Raw genomic sequence first — 17,328 nt, 5'->3', positions numbered from 1 at the left:
GGAAGGGAAGCTGACCCGTCATTTCTGTGACACCTACATGGTACGCGGTTTCTCGCTGACGTATGCCATGTTCACTGTACAAACCCCAAGGCCTCTGCCCTGCTTCCCTGTCATATGTCATGTTCAAAGCCAGACCTGTCTTTCCCCAAAGTTCATGTGACTGTCTATTTATCACCGCTCTTTATTGAAGCCTCTGTACCTCGTTCTGTGGCAAACATCACACTTTGGGTTACCTCTGCAGGCCCACAGTAACCTTGCTAGTAGGCTGTTCCAACTCCATAGTACAGAAGTAAGAACTGAGGCATGGGGTGCTCTGCCCACAATCGGGGGTCACAGAGGCAGGCGTTTGTGGTGTGGCCAATGGCGATGGCATGTGAGTGGACAATGCATGCCACTCTTAGGTGGAGCAGTAAAGCAGTATTGAAGTGGGCTGCATGCTCTTGACCCTGGTAACTGTAGCATGGATTCAGATGGAGCTTTCCTGAGTCATGGGAGAGGAAGTCAGCGTGGAGCGCCTCCCCTGGCTCCTCCTGACCTACCTGCACAGTCCGCGGCTTTGCGTCCCTGCCCCGGACCTCTGCTGTTGTCTCCATGGCTGTGACACCGCCTTTGCTTCTTTCCAGCTGTGCAGAGTGGCATTCCCAGCTTCTGCCCTCCCGCTGCCCTGCCGTCCCTCGCCGAGGACAAGGGTAAGTTCATTGTCTGTCTGATCATTCTTGGGAGAAATATCACCTCCTTTCACCTCTTTTCCTTTGCCTTTGTGCAATGGCTTGGCTTGATAAGACACGGCACTGTTAAACTCATGAATATTAGACTCTGTGGACCAAACACATTTAGGTAGGCTGGATACCCTTTCCACCATTATAAATGGCAGAAATGCACACAAAACAGGATCGTATGGGGCTTAGGCCCGGTGTTTTCCTTGTCCTGTCTAACAGTGTGTCACCCTCCCAGATATAGACTAGACTGATAGTCCCACACAGGGTCAGGAGAGTGGTGCTGTGGTCTCATTGGGACAAGTCACCTGGCGCTGGCAGTCACTGTCCGGAGAGTGCACTAGACCCTGAAGCAATCCCAGTGCCAGACCCAGGGGTTCAACCAAGACCGAGTCAGCCCACCCTTCTGTTCCACTGCAGCACGCTGCAAGGCAGCATGGGAAGTCAGGAGAGTGGGGGCTGGGGCTGCTTTGTGCTCTGGAGTGAGGGGAAGAGGTCTGGCCAAGGAGGAGTAACAAGCCTTCGGCGCTGTTCCTTCTACATCCCCCGTTAGGGAATGAGAGGCGCATAATAGGTTCCCGGTGCCACTCAGCTAAAAGCCCATATATCATTAACTTCCGTCCTATGTCATGGCGCTTGACAAGTCTGAGATGCCTGTCATTTGTCCCTGACTGGGGAGCTAAACCATAGATCATGGAGGAAGGGGTTATTACAAACAAACAAAAATGTCAGCCAGTGTCACCAGTCTGCTTCTCGGAGTGAAAGCAGATGGCTTTGAAGCTCACGTCGCATACACATATAGACCCCCCACCCCCCGAGCGTCCTCTATTCGGGGGCTGCTAAACCCTGCCAGTCCCCTGAAGTACCATGTCATTATTGTCATAGATGGCAGAGGTGCATAGCTTAGATCTGATGACGCCCGAGTCCTCACCGAAGAGCCATGTCTGAACCAAAATTTGTTTTGAATTGTGTCAGGATAGTATATAAACACTGTCGGGGTGGTCAAAGCACCTCCCAAAGATTTGTGGTTTAGGAGCAGTCTAAGTGACCCAAAGATACATAGTTTCACGCATACGTGTGCTCCCTCTCTCTCCCTCTCCCTCTCTCTCTCTCTCTCTCTCTCTTACACACACACATACACACACACACACACACAGTGTGTTTTTCCAGTGAAGAAATCTGTCTTTATAAAAGTGTATGGCATTGATATGAAGGGGCAGAGACCATAGAAATGGACAGGAGTCGGTGAGCCTTCAGGGAGACTGACAACTGGGGACTTAACATTCCAAACTAAGTGTCTGGAGAATGAAGGGTAGTGGGAATGCCTTGGGATTTTCTACTGTTATCAGTGGCGAAGGAGCATTTCTATACCAGGAGTACCTGCAAAAAATGGGAGTCATTTCCCTGTGGAGACACACTAAGGCAGCCAATGTCTGTGCTCTACACACAGTGACCACTACAACGAGAGGGGTCCATCTTCCTCTCTTCCTGTTAGTCGAGTGACAGCTGGGTTTTCCTAAGTGATATTAAGTGGGAAAGCCACATAGCACACCTGTAACGTGACTCTCGCTAAGAGAAGGTCACATATGAGAACCAAGTGTCCGAGACTCTGAGGTGGCTGCTGGCACCATGTGACAGGTTGAAACTGCTTGATGCAATGCTGAGCTCTTCCTTCCTTGCAGGGGCCATGGGGCTCTCAGAGCTTCCAAGGCAGCACTGTCTAATCTGTTCCAGAAGAACAGGGCCTGGAAGGCTTCGGCTGCCAGGAACCTGGCTGCTAAGCTGATGTAGTGGCATTTACCTGTGGCTCTGACTTCTGGGAGGAAGGGTGAGGTGGGTGTGAGGCCAGTCTGACTCATAGCAGTGAGATAGGAATACTGGAAAGGTACAAAATTACAAAGGCTTTTGCCATTTGCCTTAGGCAGACTGAGGAGTGTCGGGCACACACACACCCCAGCCTCCCCCGCAGCTCCTCTACAGCTGGGATGAGAACTCAGAAAGAGGGTGAGGAGGCAAAGACCTCTAGTTGTTATCAACTAGTAAAGGCTTTGGGCGCAGACTCTGAGCCCCTCACAGCAGACATGCAGTGACTATTACTCTGCAGTTGTGACCTCTCAGATGGGGGGACATGTCTTGTGATTTCTTGACCACTCAGAAGAACATCCAGCATGTGTCACCTCTTTTTTAATCTGAGGTAAAAATGCCGAAAGGTACCTTTTCCAGTTTCACATGGGAAGGATGACAGTTAGAGCAGGGGCCAGCTCAGGTCTCCTGGATGGCCAGGACTGTCCTCCCTCTCCTGGGTTGACAAGCACTGCAGTGCTAGGACCCTCTTCTGGAAGAATTGTAACACTTGAAAATGCTCCAAGCTCTGGAATCTAACCTCTTCTCTGGAGCTGACCTGGACTGCGGAAGCTAGGGGAGTTTAAAATGGTTCATTATCTGTGTTGTAATTTTAAAAAGGGATGCTCAAGAGAAAGACAGCCATTTGGCAGAGCTTGGGTGGAGGGTTTTTTTGTTTGTTTTGGTTTTGTTTTTTTAAATTGTAAAGTGAGTGGGAAAAGCGGGGAGACCAACCTCTAGGGACAAGATGGCAGAGGAAAGAGAGGAAGGGGGGAGGTAGAGAGAAGGAGAAACAGAGGGACAGGTAGAGAAGATAGAGAGGGGGGAGGCGGGCAGGGCCCTTTTTAAAGGGAACGTGGTGAATGTGCACAGGTGGTGCTCTCAGTGGCTGCAGCTGAGGATGCATCCTGTCAGGACCCCAAGGACAGGCCAGTACAGATGCCTGATTACTCAGAGTGTGTGTATAATGAACATCTTCAAAAGTATTCTAGTCTAGCTTTTAAAAAACACAGTGAACATTAGAAAGAGAAGACATGAGCAAATAAGCCCAATTGGCATATCCATGACCTCATTCTCTCGCAACTGTTTTTGAGGAGAATGTTTGAAATTCACTGTCTTAAACCCGGCATGTTGACACATGCCTACAATCTGAGTACCTGGGAGGCTAAGGAAGAAAGATCAAGAGTTTCTAGGCCAGCTTCAACTACATAGTAAGAAACTGTATCAAGAAATAATAGCACTGAGAAGTATGATGATGGTGGTGGTGATGGTAATGATGGTGGTGATGATGGTAATGATGGTGGTGATGATGGTGGTGATGATGGTGGTGGTAATGGTGATGATGATAATGATGATGGTGGTGATGGTGGTGATGATGGTGGTGGTGGTGATGGTGGTGATGGTGATGACGACAACAAGGTATTCTTTTTCTTAAAAATGTGAGGCTCACTGCACTTCCACATCATACTCATGTGCCTTAATATCACATGATCCATCAACATATATGGCTGTCAATTCCCAGCAATAATCAAAAGAGACTTTCGAAGGGCACACTAGTGCCTCGCCTGCCTGGGCTGCCAGGGCCTGGTGGCAGGCCTCTCTGGCTTCCAGAGCCTGGAACAGCTTGCTCTATCCTCCCTCCCAGTGTCTGCTCTCCCCTCTATCCCATCTCTTCAAGGGTTCTGTGGTTTGTAAGAGGACATACTGTGTGCAGTATCCTAGTTGCAAATACAAACTTTCCAGCTTAATGATAGCTGGCTTTGGGCAAGCCTCTCTTCATGGTATGGCAGTAGCAGGCTGGAGCCCCAAGTGTGGATAAGGTTTTGGTCAGGCTGAGGCTGCTGGTTTGGTGAGGGCTCATCTGATGTCACCAGCTATTGGAGGAGGCTCCAGATCACAGAGACGGGGCAGAAAGAACACAACTCTTTGCTGGCTCTGCCAAGCTCTGCCATGTGATTTGGGTTGGAACCTCTATAACCTTTAGATGCCCCATGCCCTTTCCTCCCAGACCTCAGTCCCCCCCTACTGTAAGGAGGATAGATGCTGATTAGAGAAAGTCTATCAGCTTCCTTTTGTTTCCTGTTCCCACGATTCATGTATAGCAGGCAGGTATGGATGACCAAGCCTAGACTGTAGGCTTGGGAGAGACTCATGTGGCTGCAAACCTCAGGGACCCTCCCTGCCAGCCACAGCCTGCTGACTCCTGGAGGAGGCTTGATGTGGAGTTCTGTAGTCAGACCTAGGTTTGTGCCAGGCAGAGTCCACAGCATGAGAATGACCACAACCAGCCAAGACTGGCGGCAAGGAAGACCACCCAGAGTCTCAGGGACATTCCTCAGGCAGGCCAGAAGGTAGATTGGACATAGGAGCTGATAGGGTGGGTAAGGGAGCCTCATTTGGGAACTTAGTGGCCTGTTTTTCCAAGATACACCTTTTGCTACAAGGTACTGTATGTGGGAAATAGAAGGAGGCTTGGGATGGTCAGCTGTCCATCACTGTGACAAAGGTACCTGAGGAAAACAATCCTTTGGGAGGACGGGTTGATTTCAGCTCACTGTTTCAGCCTGTGATTGCTTGGCCCCACTGTTTTCCGGACTGAAATGAGATAGAACAGAAACACAAAACATCTTCCCTTTATGACAGCAGTGGCCATTTCAAAGAGAGAGAAAAGAAACACATTCTGCTTTTAACAGCATTGTGTATTAATCCACAACACCCAAACAAAGAGATGAATGTAGAATTTTAAAATCATTACATATGATTACCAAGGGAGCACCCTTGAAACTTGACAGGGAAGTTTTCAAATTTAATCCAGAATAAATAACTAATAGTGGTACAAAGATTGCTACAAACAGATGGTAAAATGTGAAATAGAATGTCTCTGGTTTAAGTTGTGTGAGAACAAATCCATTATCCAACAATAGATGTTTGACAAAGAAGCGGTTCCCACAGCAGTGACTAATGTACTATATATGTATGTATGTATGTGTATACATACATACATATACATACATACATACATACATACATACATACATACATATATATATATAGAGAGAGTGTGTGTGCTATATACAGAGGGAGATAGAGGTAGATACCTAGAGATACTGGTGTGTATGTGCAATAAAGCTTTGTGGAAGGGTCTATTTTGTCACAAATGACTCTGACGTCATAATTACCATATGTGTGCTTTAAAAAAAAAAGAAAGGAAATAAACACAGAGGAATCATCTTCTGTTCAAACGAACCCCTCCCCAGTGGACAAGCCCTCAAAGGATGCCACATCATCAACCCGGAGAGGAGGTCACCTACAGTAGATCCTGGTTACTGCATGTGGAGGTACGGCTCCATCAATGCTAGTAACCCCATTCATGCCAGCGGTTTCAGACAGCGGCACACTATTGGGCTCTTACATCTTGCACAAGTGATGGTGCGATGGTGTTGTGAGTTCCTGGCTGATAGTAAATTGACACGAAAAGTCACCAGGATCTCAAGCTTCCACATGCTTCTGTGTCCTCAAAAGCCTGTTTCTCCGAAATATTATAGGAAGCCTATGAGCCCTCAGATGCTGGCAACAAAGGCTCACTCAAGAGACATCACGCAGGCTTGCGTGGGGGACGGTAGGGACATTGGCAAGGACTTGGCTTCAGATCCTCTGGGGTGACACAGCAGCTGGCTCCCACTTGGGGATGTAATTTACTCTTTAATTACAGAGACGGCAGCCTAAACATGGAGTAGGGTCAAGGTTTCCATCTTTGGACCATAATTGGCCTCTGTGGTCCTAAAACCCATGATCACTCTTCTCTGAAATTTCAGTTTCTCTCCATCTAAGAACATCTAAGAGTAGCCACATCACAAAGGCGCCCTTTGAGTTGTCTGTGAAGACAGTAGCATGCAGAACAGCTGAAGAAAAGGAGAGCCCAGAGGAGGCTGCCTGACTAGAGCCACGCACAGAAAAATCCGGCCCTTGGTTCCTCTGCCTCAGGGATGGTGTTGCGAGGCAGAGCGTGGGAGACGATGGCTTGGACAGTGGGGCCATCCTGGTGGTATTAGTAGTTTTCCAGGAGAGATGGGAAAGAGATTGCTTGTCCTCTGCTCTGCCATTTAAGGATATGACAGGAAATTAGCATCCATGAACCATGAGGAGGGACTAAGAAACTCAACCTCACTCAAGCCTAGATCTCAAACTTGAAGTGCATAGAACAGGGAGAAACTCCTGTCGCCTTTTAAAGTGCTCTGTCCGCTGAATCCTATTACAGAGGGGCATGGGTGAGGGCTGTGGGTTAGGCTGTCTCATGGCTCTATTTACCATACTAACTTTAGTGGCCCAGCACTGGTGATAAACATGGGTTGGAGATTGAAATTGCAGGCTCCCCATGTAGCTTGTGGTGCTGTGCTAGCAAAACAAAGACCCTCCTTCAACTAGGAACAGGGACATTGGGACAGTGACCTCAGAAGACTTAGGGCAGTTTCCAGGTTTTTTGTTTTTGTTCTTTTTTTTTTTTTTTGATGAATTAATTTGCCTTTGTATCACATTTTTGAGGAGCATTAGACTCCTAACTAACCCTTGCCACACTCAGAGTGCTGTGATATCAAATCAGATGTAGCAGACATTCACAAAGCCTGATACCTTATGCCATCATTGTGCTCTGCTAGCCAGAGGTCCACACTCACAACTATCTATAAGAACAACAAGCAGCTGTGATCTTCTGGAGCAAAGAGACACGGGAAGGGAGGGCATGATTCTCTCTTCTAATCTTCAGTGCTGTCCCTGCTGAGCTGGGCTTTTCTAGAGTCAGCAGCCTTGGATACTCACACAACCCATACCAGGGTAGGGCAGCCTCTGGCCTCAGAGAGGCGCTCCCATCTCAATGCTCAACTGTTCTCCCATGGCCTACCTTTACTCACAGCCTTGGAGCCGTGACTCCAACGCACCCATCTGTGCACACCCAAGCCTTCTGCTTAGCTGCTACATCTTTGTCTGTGTTCTTGTACCACCTATCGTGTGGAAACCTTGGGGGTATTGGGAGGCAACCATAGTCAGACATAGGCTCCGTAGCTGTGAAGGCAAGAGTTCTCCTCACACTGGCAAACCCTGCCATTATTCCTGAGCCTCGTTTTCTTTATGTTTAAAAGCAGATGCCATGACTGTGTCTTCCGGGAAACAGACTATGAGGTGGGCACTGCTTGAGATGATCCTTAAACAGAGTGTTTGGCCATGCTTGCACATGGAGCACTGTAGGACTCAGGACCACAGGGAGAAGGGGCAGGACTTCTCCGGACTGGGAAGAAGACAGAGAGTCAGACAATGGTCCAGCCCATCTCTCTGAGAGCAGCAGCTGGGTCAGGCATGTTTGTGGTCAGGGCAGACGACAGGACTATCTGCACGGATTAGCTTCTAGAAACAAGCTATCCCTGGGGGAAGGAGCCAGCTCCCTTAGATGAGCGTCAGTGGTTAGAATGACTTAGTTGAGAACCAGATGCTAAGTGGACATGAGAGCTTAATTTCTATAGGGGTCTAGGTAGTCCATCATGGTGCCCCTACAGAAAGCAGCAGGCTTGGGGGATGAGTAAGAGAAACGTCTGCGAAGCGACCGGCTATCTCTGTGGCGTCTGACCTCCATTAATTTCCTTGTCCTCTCCACTTCCCCCTCCTCCTTTGTCTCAGTTTGCAGACACACAACGCCTTCATTTGCTTGTCTAATTTTCAAACTTTGAACACTTGCGCTCGGAGCTTGTTCCACTTAAGTAGTTACAGAGTGGAGATACAGAAAAAGGCAAGGTATGACACAACAGAAAAGACAAACACATACGGTGACACAAGAGAAACCTCACGAAGGCCACTGTGGTAGCTTTTGGGGAAGTCCCCAAGGCCTTCATTCTGTCCCTGGCGATAACCACACGTGATCATCTCTCTTCTGTCCCCCAGTTGCTCTGAACGCCTGGCAGACGCTGCCCCTCTCTTCAGTGATTGTGGACCCATCCATCAAGCACTTTGATGTCGCCCATGTCAGCACCACAGCCACCAACAACTTCTCTGTGGCCCAGGACTTCTGCTTGCAGGGTAAGAGATCCCCCCAGAGAGGGCACAGCAGGGCCTCAGCCAAGTACTGCCCTAGATACCAACCAATGGTAGACAAGAGATTCCAAGATGGCGGGAACACCCGACAGGGAACAACTAACAAAGTAGGGAATGCGTGAGAGTCTCCCCGCTCCTCACCAGGCAGTCTGTAGTCAGGGTTTGCAAACAGCCAGATGGCCACTGAGGGCCGTGAACCAGTCAACAGGGATATCAGCCGCCAGAAGTGGGATTATTGTGAGGGTGAGAAAAACAGAGGTACATGGAGCCGGGTGGGTACCCTTAGATAGAAGGTGGGCTGCCGTGGGTGCCTGGACAGGGTCCTGCGACTATGCCAAGATCTATGGGGTAACCAGTAAAGTATGAGATACTTTCAAAGCAATTTGGAGTGTTGTGGTGGGCACAGTCATCTCCAGATACACCTCTATGTAGAGTTCATAGGCATCATTGGCGATATTAAACTATTAACGAGCTGACCACACGATTCTAACGTTCCACAAAGGTTTTCCTTTTCTAAGGGTGGCTTAGTTTGGCTGACATTTGCACCCGGATATTCTGAACCCTTTCAAGACATACAAATGTTGGGTATCACCTTCTCCACGTGACCGGACGTTTGTCATAAAGACTATACTGCCACGTGTGGATGGCAAGTTGTGTGCTACGCAGCCCCGGCCAGTGTCATTCAGAATCTGGACTTTGAGTAAAGGGGCACAACACACAAAGCTCAGACAGTCCAGTGACCTGGCCCATTCCCCAGAGCTATCCTTGGCACTGAGTGCCAGGAAGTAGGTTAAACTGTGACAGCGCGAGGCTTGCACAGGAAAAGGCGTAGTTCAGACGGAAGGTAGTGAGCATGTCACAGGTTAAGGAAGAGTTACAGGAGGCCAAAGGAAAGTAGGTCTAATGAGGATGCTAGGGGATGGACCACAGAGGGTTGTGCTGCACATGAAGCCCATGGGAAGCTGTGTGAGGGTATGGAAATATCTTTAAGCAAGGGAAGAGCACATTTATGAGATAATTAAGCAATTAAAAACATGACCATTTTGTGTAAAATATCTTGATGGCTGGTCGGGTTTCTACCACCACTGTTTTATTCTCAGCCACAGTGCACAGAATTTATGAATGAGACCTTCTATAATGGATAGATACATAGATAGATGGAAAGATGGGCACATGCATTGGTGGATGTATGCTTTGATAGGGTGGATGGCTATCAGCTGACATTGTGGATGAGTAAATAGGATGCATGATTGGATGCATGTGGTAAGGTACGTGGGTGGAGCAGTGCATGGGTAGATTGGTGCACGGGTAGATGGATGTATGTGTGCATGTGGTAATGCATGGCTACATGAATGAGGTAATGGCTCTGAGCCCAGGCCCCTCTCTCTCTTCTGTTCTGCAGAATGCTCCCGTCACCAGGCCTGCCTTGTCACCGCCCTGCAGATCCAGCCTGAGGGTGTGAGGTGCGTGTTCTATCCTGACACACAGAGCTGCTTGCATAGCCTAAAGAGCCACACCTGCTGGCTTTTACTCCGTGAAGAGGCTGCATACATCTATCGGAAATCTGGTGAGTCAGACTGGGCCTCTGAAGCCATCACTGGTTTGGGGGGGCTGGGGCTGGCTGGGAAGGATATTTGTTTTTGTGATTTGGAGGGCAGTGACTTCAAAATACTTAATGGAGACTTGGCCAAAGGTTGCTGGCTAGGTAGCGTTCTTCTGGGTGCAATAGCGGAGGTTTGAGAAATTCCTGTTTTTGCACATTTATTCTTTGAATCACAGAAGCAATTTGGGCCTTTGGATTCCATAAGATAATAGTTAAATGTGCTTTGTTTAGATACTGTGTGGTTTAGAAAGCTCTTGCCCATGCCTTATTTTGCCTGCAGGCCTGGCGCCTTCTCCTCATGTAGGAGCTGTGCACTCTGTGTTACAGGGAAGTCAGGTGATGGCAGAAGGGGGGGGGACCTAGAGGCACATCTGCCTCCCAGTGCCACCCTCAGCCTCAGCCTCATTCTCAGAGGAAACTTCTCAGCTCGGTTGAGTTTTAAAGTCACGCAGGACTAGAACTATAGTTTAGTTGTAGGGTTCTTGCCTAGCATAACCCCCCCCAGTACTCCATATAAATAAATACTTCAGAGATCACTTACAATGTATGCCAGGCAGTCCTTCACGTGAAGGTGGGGTGGAGATGCATATAAGTCTATCACAGAAGAAGCCAGGAAACGAGCCGTGAGCCAGGGAACATGAGCCAGAGACCATGGAGGAAACCTGCCCTACTGAACACTCTTACTGGGGAAGTGAATGGCTGTTGAGCTATTTGCCATACCTGTCACCCTGTCTCTTGAAGCAGGGTTGCACCTTTTCTCTAGAACGGATCAGATGAAACATGTAATAGGCTTCGTGGCTGTATGTTATTGTTGCAGATATTCTACAGCCATTGTAAGATAAAAGCAGCAGTATATGTCAACGCAATGGACCGGTGTGTCTCTAAAACTTTCATGATAAATCCAGGAGTGACTGGGATGTCCCTATCTCCAGTGCAGACAGTCATTCCTTAAGTCCACTCTGCGTGCCAGGGATTTCCTCCTCTGTTGCCTTAAACATTCAGGCTATGAGTGTCTCCCAGTCCTGGTAAACCTCTAGAGCCTTATCTTCTAACCAGATGCTGAGTCGATCTGGGAAGATTTGTAACAGTGTGTTCCAAGAGTGCAGCTAATCAATATGAGAGTCCCATATTGCCTTAAATCAAGGATGGGTCTTAGAATCAAGTTACATGCCTCTCTCTTACTTCAAGACTGACACTCAGTGGGCAGCCACATACTAAAGAGGAGCGTGCACACCTACACCTGCAAAGCACAGAGTACTAGTCAAGGCAGTCGCAGGATTCAATGCGCAGTGTTTGCAGAATCCACTATGTTTGCAAGGGTTCAGAGGGAAAGCTGCCCATCTGGCATATTTCCTAGGTTTGAGCATGCAGACAGCCTGAGCAGGCACCACCATACGCCAGACTTGAAACCAGGCTGCAGTCTACAGAGCAGGTTTTCATTCCTGTTCCTGCCTTACTTACTTAGTGCAGGTCCAGCTCAGGGCACATGGCTGCTTCCCACAAAGCAGGAGAAATCCAAGCCATCTTAGCAGCCACATAGACAGGTTGTCTGAGACCCTTGATTGAAAGTTGGTGGAGATGACTTCATGATTTGTGCTGTGTTCTCTACTAGAAAACAACCGCCCATTTGCATCCTGTTTCCATTTGGGGCTCTAACTCATACTCTGGGAATTTTGTAAATTCCTTCAGCCCATCTTCCACTTTTCTGCCATCCCCCAGCTCTCCTTCCATCCATCTATCTCTTTCCTTCCCCCATTCTGTCCACCCACACGTGCAGTTCCTTCCGTTGGTCAAGCTCCAGGCTTGAAATGCACCCTCAGTTGCCATTCAGTCTTGGCACCATTGCATTGCAGAACCGGTGCCACCCTGTTTAACATGAGGGAATCTGAGGCTCAGGCACACCACAACCTTTGGCCAAACTGCACCGGCTCCATCGTGTAAGGAGCAGGTGCTCTCCCAGGGCATCATGGGTTCTGCCTCACCCTGCTGAGCCCGTGTCCAGGTCACCAACAGACACCACAGCAGGTTTTTCAGCTTCAATCCCCTCTGGCATATCTGCTGCAGAATCCTTTGTTGAGTAGAGTGTCTTGTTCCATCCTTTGTTGAGTAGAGTGTCTTGTTCCATCCTTTGTTGAGTAGAGTGTCTTGTTCCATCCTTTGTTGAGTAGAGTGTCTTGTTCCATCTACTGTATGATGTTTAGAATCTCCAGCTGGATAAGTCACCACCTTCCACAACCTAGCTGTGACACTCCCAGGCAAGAATCACTGCATACAGCAGCAGTTCTTAGGGAATGGCCCAGCTTCCGCCCACCATCAGTGCCTCTTACACTTTGGTTTGTCATCACCGTGATAGACACATTTTTATAGGAGGAGTCACACAGGGAGCAGAATGGCTTTGTTTTCTGTCAGCTCAGATCAGAGCAAGCTTGCCTTAGGACAGTAAGAGATTTCACACAACATACACATGTATACACACACACACACACACACACACACACACACACTTCATCTTTCTTTGCTGGCATTTGTAGTTTTCTTTGTGCAAGGCCTAGGTCTTATGAGGGACCATCTCAAGACCCCTTGTCATTGTGCTTAGGACCCAGTAAAGATTACTGAATCAACTGGTGAAGGGGAAGACAAGTAGGAGAGGTAATAAGACAGGCAGGCGCTGGTGGCCAGTAACAGACTGATTAGTGTGGTGGCTTTGGGGTAACTCTGGTTCACCAAGCAGGCCTGAGCAGCACCAGATTGTGAATCAAGGCACCCAGGCAGGGAAGGCCTGGAGGCTATGGGGGAGAGGGCTGGAATGATTAACCAATAGGAAGGCTTGGCTTGTATGAACAGGCATGGTTGGGCAAGGGAAGGAGGGAGAGCTCTGATGAGCATCACCCATCACACCTTGTCTCTACTCCAGGACTGTAAACCCTTCTTCAGTCACGAGGCTGAAAGAAAGGTGATCTAGTAGTTAAAATAAACTGAGGGCAGACTCACTTGTCCCAAATCTGGGCTGAGCCGACTGGAGAAATGCCTTCTTCCATCTCAGTATGAATGATCCAGACCTTCCGACTCAGGAGTAAGAAACAAAAAGAAGAGCTTGATAAGAGGCTCAACTCCAGACTGCCAGTTGATGTCCAGTGCCCCTTTTCTACGCTCCCGGGTGTGTGGTGTGTGGTACGGGCCTGGGTTAACCCTTCTCCTCGGGAGCATCAGAAAAACGCAGGAGACCATTCATGAACAGGAGTCGGTGTGTCCTTGCTCCAGCTTTATGCCACATGGAGCGGCTTCTACCATTGATATTGCTGTTGCTGGCATTGAAAGCTAACCTTGGCTAACCTCAAATATGGATGCAAATGGCCCCCTGGCATGTTTCTAGCTGCCTCAAACTGCAATGGCGTCTGCTTTCTTCATGGAAGCCGTCTGGAAAGCCAGTCCTCACTGTCCTTGTCTGCCTCCCTGCTCTTACCTCCCCACCAGGAATCCCTCGGCTCCTCTCTGATGTAGCATCCACACCTTCTGCACGCATCGACCCCTTGGGCCAGCTTCAGGGTAGGACTCAGGTCGTCAAGGTGGGCACTTCTTGGAAGCAGGTCCACCAGTTCCTTGGCGTTCCATACGCTGCCCCACCCTTGGGAGACAGTCGCTTCAGGCCACCAGAGGTCTTGAATTGGACAGGCTCCTGGGACGCCACCAAGCCAAGGTATGGATATGGAGCAAGTGGCACCATTTTGGTGAATGCCCAACGAATGCACATCCCGGTGTAACTGTCATGGCAGAGCCAGGAGTTCTGGTTAGAATGGGACTGCATGCTATTAAATAATACCAGTGCTGGCTGCCCAGCTTCATCGGGCCAGTGCTATTTTGCTCACAGGTAGGCCGTCGGGTGAAAGGCCTGTGTGTTCTGGTCCAGGCAGTGACTCTGGAACCCAGGCTAAGGAGGAGCTGCATTTAGCAACAAATGGTTCTTCCAAATTCTCCTTGGGCATTTGTGTCCAGGAACATGAGGCTGTGGGAAAAATCTCTAGGAGGTTCATAGGGGTCAGGTGTGAGATGGCCATATGCATCACACCGGTATTGTAGTTGTCAAAGTCAGCAACATTTATCTGGCTTTTTAAAGGAGCTTTCTCCTTTTTTCTTTCTTTCTTTTTCTTTTTTTCTTTTTTTCTTTTTCTTTTTTTTTTTTTTTTTAACTTTTCCCTCCCTCACATCCTTCTTTTTCCTGTCTGTCTTTCTGTGATAAGGGCCTCACTATGTAGTTTGAGGCTGGCCTTGAACCTGAGGTCCTCCAACCTCAGTCTTCCTGAGTGATTGGGACTACATGTGTGTTACTATATCTGGCCAGACGTTTAATGTAATGGAATTGAAAATGCAACATGATGGGAAAGATGATCAAGCCAAAGAAAGAGAAAACCGTAGAACAACATAAGGAGTTCTGCTTCTCCATCCTCGTCTTTTCTGAGCTTATTGTGATGGTATTTTGTTTATGATCTAACAAATAAAACTTACCTGAAGATCACAGTGCAGAGCTACCCACACTAGTCAGACATACAGGCCAAGCAGTGGTGGCACACACCTTTAATCCCAACAGCCATACTAGCTAGCCACAGAGGCCTGGGGTGGGGGGTGGGGGTTTACACCTTTAATCCCAGCACCAGAGAGGGATATAAAGACAGGAGGAGCTCAGGGTCTCAGTCTGCAGTCATGCTGAGGACAGGATCACACAGCCTTGGTAGAGATGAGAACTCTCTAGCTGTTGGATGCTTTGCTTTTCTGCGTATCGCTCAGACCCCATCATTTCCCCTCATCAGACCGTTCATGTTAAACGTGAACACATCATGAATACCACTGGAGTATTTTGTGAGAGATATGCTTAGCCCCTTGGGGAGTAGGTTCCTGGTACCTCCTCCATTTGCGTTCTCTCCTTGGCTCCCGTGGCTCTGTCGTCAGGAGTATTCTTCTCCATGCCTTCAGTGGCCTCTGCTGAGCAAACGCCTTTCCCTGGAAGTACAGGATGAGGGAGGGGCTCCTGAAGCCCCTCAGGAAAGGTGACAAGGACCACTCGAGTAGAGTGGCAAAGTAAAATGCAACAGAGTGGTGTTGAGTTGGCTCCACCCATAGAAACCCCAAAACCAGAGGCACTAATTGGAGAACCTTTCTGTACTAGGATGTACCCAAGAGACTGAAGAGGTAGGTGACCACACAGATCTTGAGTAGACAGTGGCCACAGAGTTCAGTCATTGTAGCCCAGGATTGGTAACACTGGAGGATGAGTCCAAATGGCCTTGGGTAGATGATCCTTGTGTGGCCATGAGGAGGGATCCCAGATGAGCTCTTGTACAAGGAGCCACTCAAACTGACACCCAAGCCACTTCTCTGAGGCAGAAGGTTAGTCTGATACCTCTTCCCAGGGCTGAGTCTGGGCGATATAGCAAGGAAAGGCCAAGGCCTTGACAGCTCTCTCTCTGGCTTTGGAACTCTGGTTAGCACATTTACCTCTGGGTGGCAAGTATTTTCCACAGCCCAATGGCCAGAGAAGGTCATGGGCATGCTGCTATTCCTTCTACTCTCTGGCTGTACCTATGACCTGGAGCTTCCTCAACTACTCCAGAGCTACAGCAAAACCAGGCCTTTGGCTCTGGCCCCGAGTAGTGGGTATGGAGGAAAGGGAGAGGAGGCAGGTCCCTTTGATATTTCTCTGAAAATCCCATGCCTTATTTCTTCAGGGCCAGCTGCTGGCAACCAGGTACCCGTAGCCCAACGCCTCCCCAAATCAGTGAAGACTGCTTGTATCTCAATGTGTTTGTCCCCGAGGGCCTGGTGAGTATAGAAACACTGATTGTGTTGTCTGGTGAATAACTTTTAGTGGCCCTTTTTCTGCCTTTCCTGGGCTCTATGTAACCTGTGCTCCTACAGTGTTATCCTTAGAGGCACCGAGCTCCCTTTATGAGAACTGAAAGTGAACAAGAGGCCTCAGCCTTTCTAGATAGGCTCTTGCATGAGATGCGTGGAGATGAAGTGTTAGGCTATAACTTTGAACACGATTCTTCCTGTATGTGCTTAAGAAGCAATTGTTGTTGTGGGGCTGAGTAGCTGGAGGACCACAGACCATGAGAGAAAAAAGGTGCATGAAGGAAGTGAAACTCCAAGTCTGTCCTGAGCCTTGTTCCTACCCCTGCTCACCTTGAAACATTAGCACAGCATCCATACCTCTGTGAGCCTCCACTTTCCTACCTACGAAATAACATACTCATCAGTGATGACATTACAGACTTCCATGGTTAGGCAGCTTGAGCTACACAAACTTTCTCAAAAGGTTGGTTTCTCCCATTGCCTATCTTCTTGACTTGCACTCAGTGCCTTCAACGAGGGTCTTTCATGGTCTTTCCCTTGTGTATGCCTGTGTACAAATGCCTTTTCCCTAAAAGGACACGGTTCCTATGGGATCAGAGTTCACATATTGGACCACAGTCAGGTCTCCTTAGCTCACTTTCTGAGCTAAATTGTCAATGTATGAATTTGGAGGATAAAATTTTGCTCACTGGATAAGGTTAAGTATGTGTCAAGGCAGAGCTGGCAGGAGGACTCAGAGTCTGGTCTCACAAATGGCAATTTCCCCTCACGCAAGCTCAACTTCAACCCCTTCCATCCCGTCAACCCCTTCAGGTCTCCAATGCCTCAGTTCTGGTGTTCTTCCACAATGCCATGGAGATGGAAGGCAGCGGGGGACAGCTGACCATCGATGGCTCCATCCTGGCCGCAGTTGGCAACTTCATTGTAGTCATTGCCAATTACAGAGTTGGGGTCTTCGGCTTCCTGAGTTCAGGTGAGCTGCTGGTATGATGGTTAGGCCAATCAGTCTTCCATCGCTATAAGAGACACCTGAGATGGTTCGCTTAAAAGAGGAAGTACTCATTTGGGCTCACTGTTTTGAAGGTTCGGGTCCATGGTTGACTGCCTCGTTGCTTTGGTCTGTGCTGCATTAGCCTAGCGTGGCAGCTGGAGTCTCTAGGCACAGCTATACTCCTCATGGCCAGGTAGCGAGAGAGAGAGAGAGAGAGAGAGAGAGAGAGAGAGAGAGAGAGAGAGAGAGAG

At 48.7% G+C, this 17,328-nt stretch overlaps 1 protein-coding gene across 1 annotated transcript in view; it reads left to right on the top strand.

Moving 5' to 3' along the window:
• Positions 1–17,328, top strand: part of Tg (thyroglobulin) — a 164,496-nt gene that overhangs the window by 73,217 nt on the left and 73,951 nt on the right. Inside the window, exons 35-40 of the mRNA XM_051202542.1 lie at positions 624–689; positions 8,487–8,621; positions 10,039–10,203; positions 13,714–13,936; positions 15,960–16,053; positions 16,900–17,059. Of these exons, the coding sequence (XP_051058499.1) occupies positions 624–689; positions 8,487–8,621; positions 10,039–10,203; positions 13,714–13,936; positions 15,960–16,053; positions 16,900–17,059 (843 nt within the window). The remainder of the gene's footprint in view (positions 1–623; positions 690–8,486; positions 8,622–10,038; positions 10,204–13,713; positions 13,937–15,959; positions 16,054–16,899; positions 17,060–17,328) is intronic.

Source organism: Phodopus roborovskii, unplaced genomic scaffold (assembly GCF_943737965.1).
Source record: "Phodopus roborovskii unplaced genomic scaffold, PHOROB, whole genome shotgun sequence".
NCBI classification, from domain to species: Eukaryota; Metazoa; Chordata; class Mammalia; order Rodentia; family Cricetidae; genus Phodopus; species Phodopus roborovskii.
The sequence above is the reverse complement of the archived record's forward strand: the minus strand, read 5'-3'. Positions and strand labels throughout refer to the sequence as shown.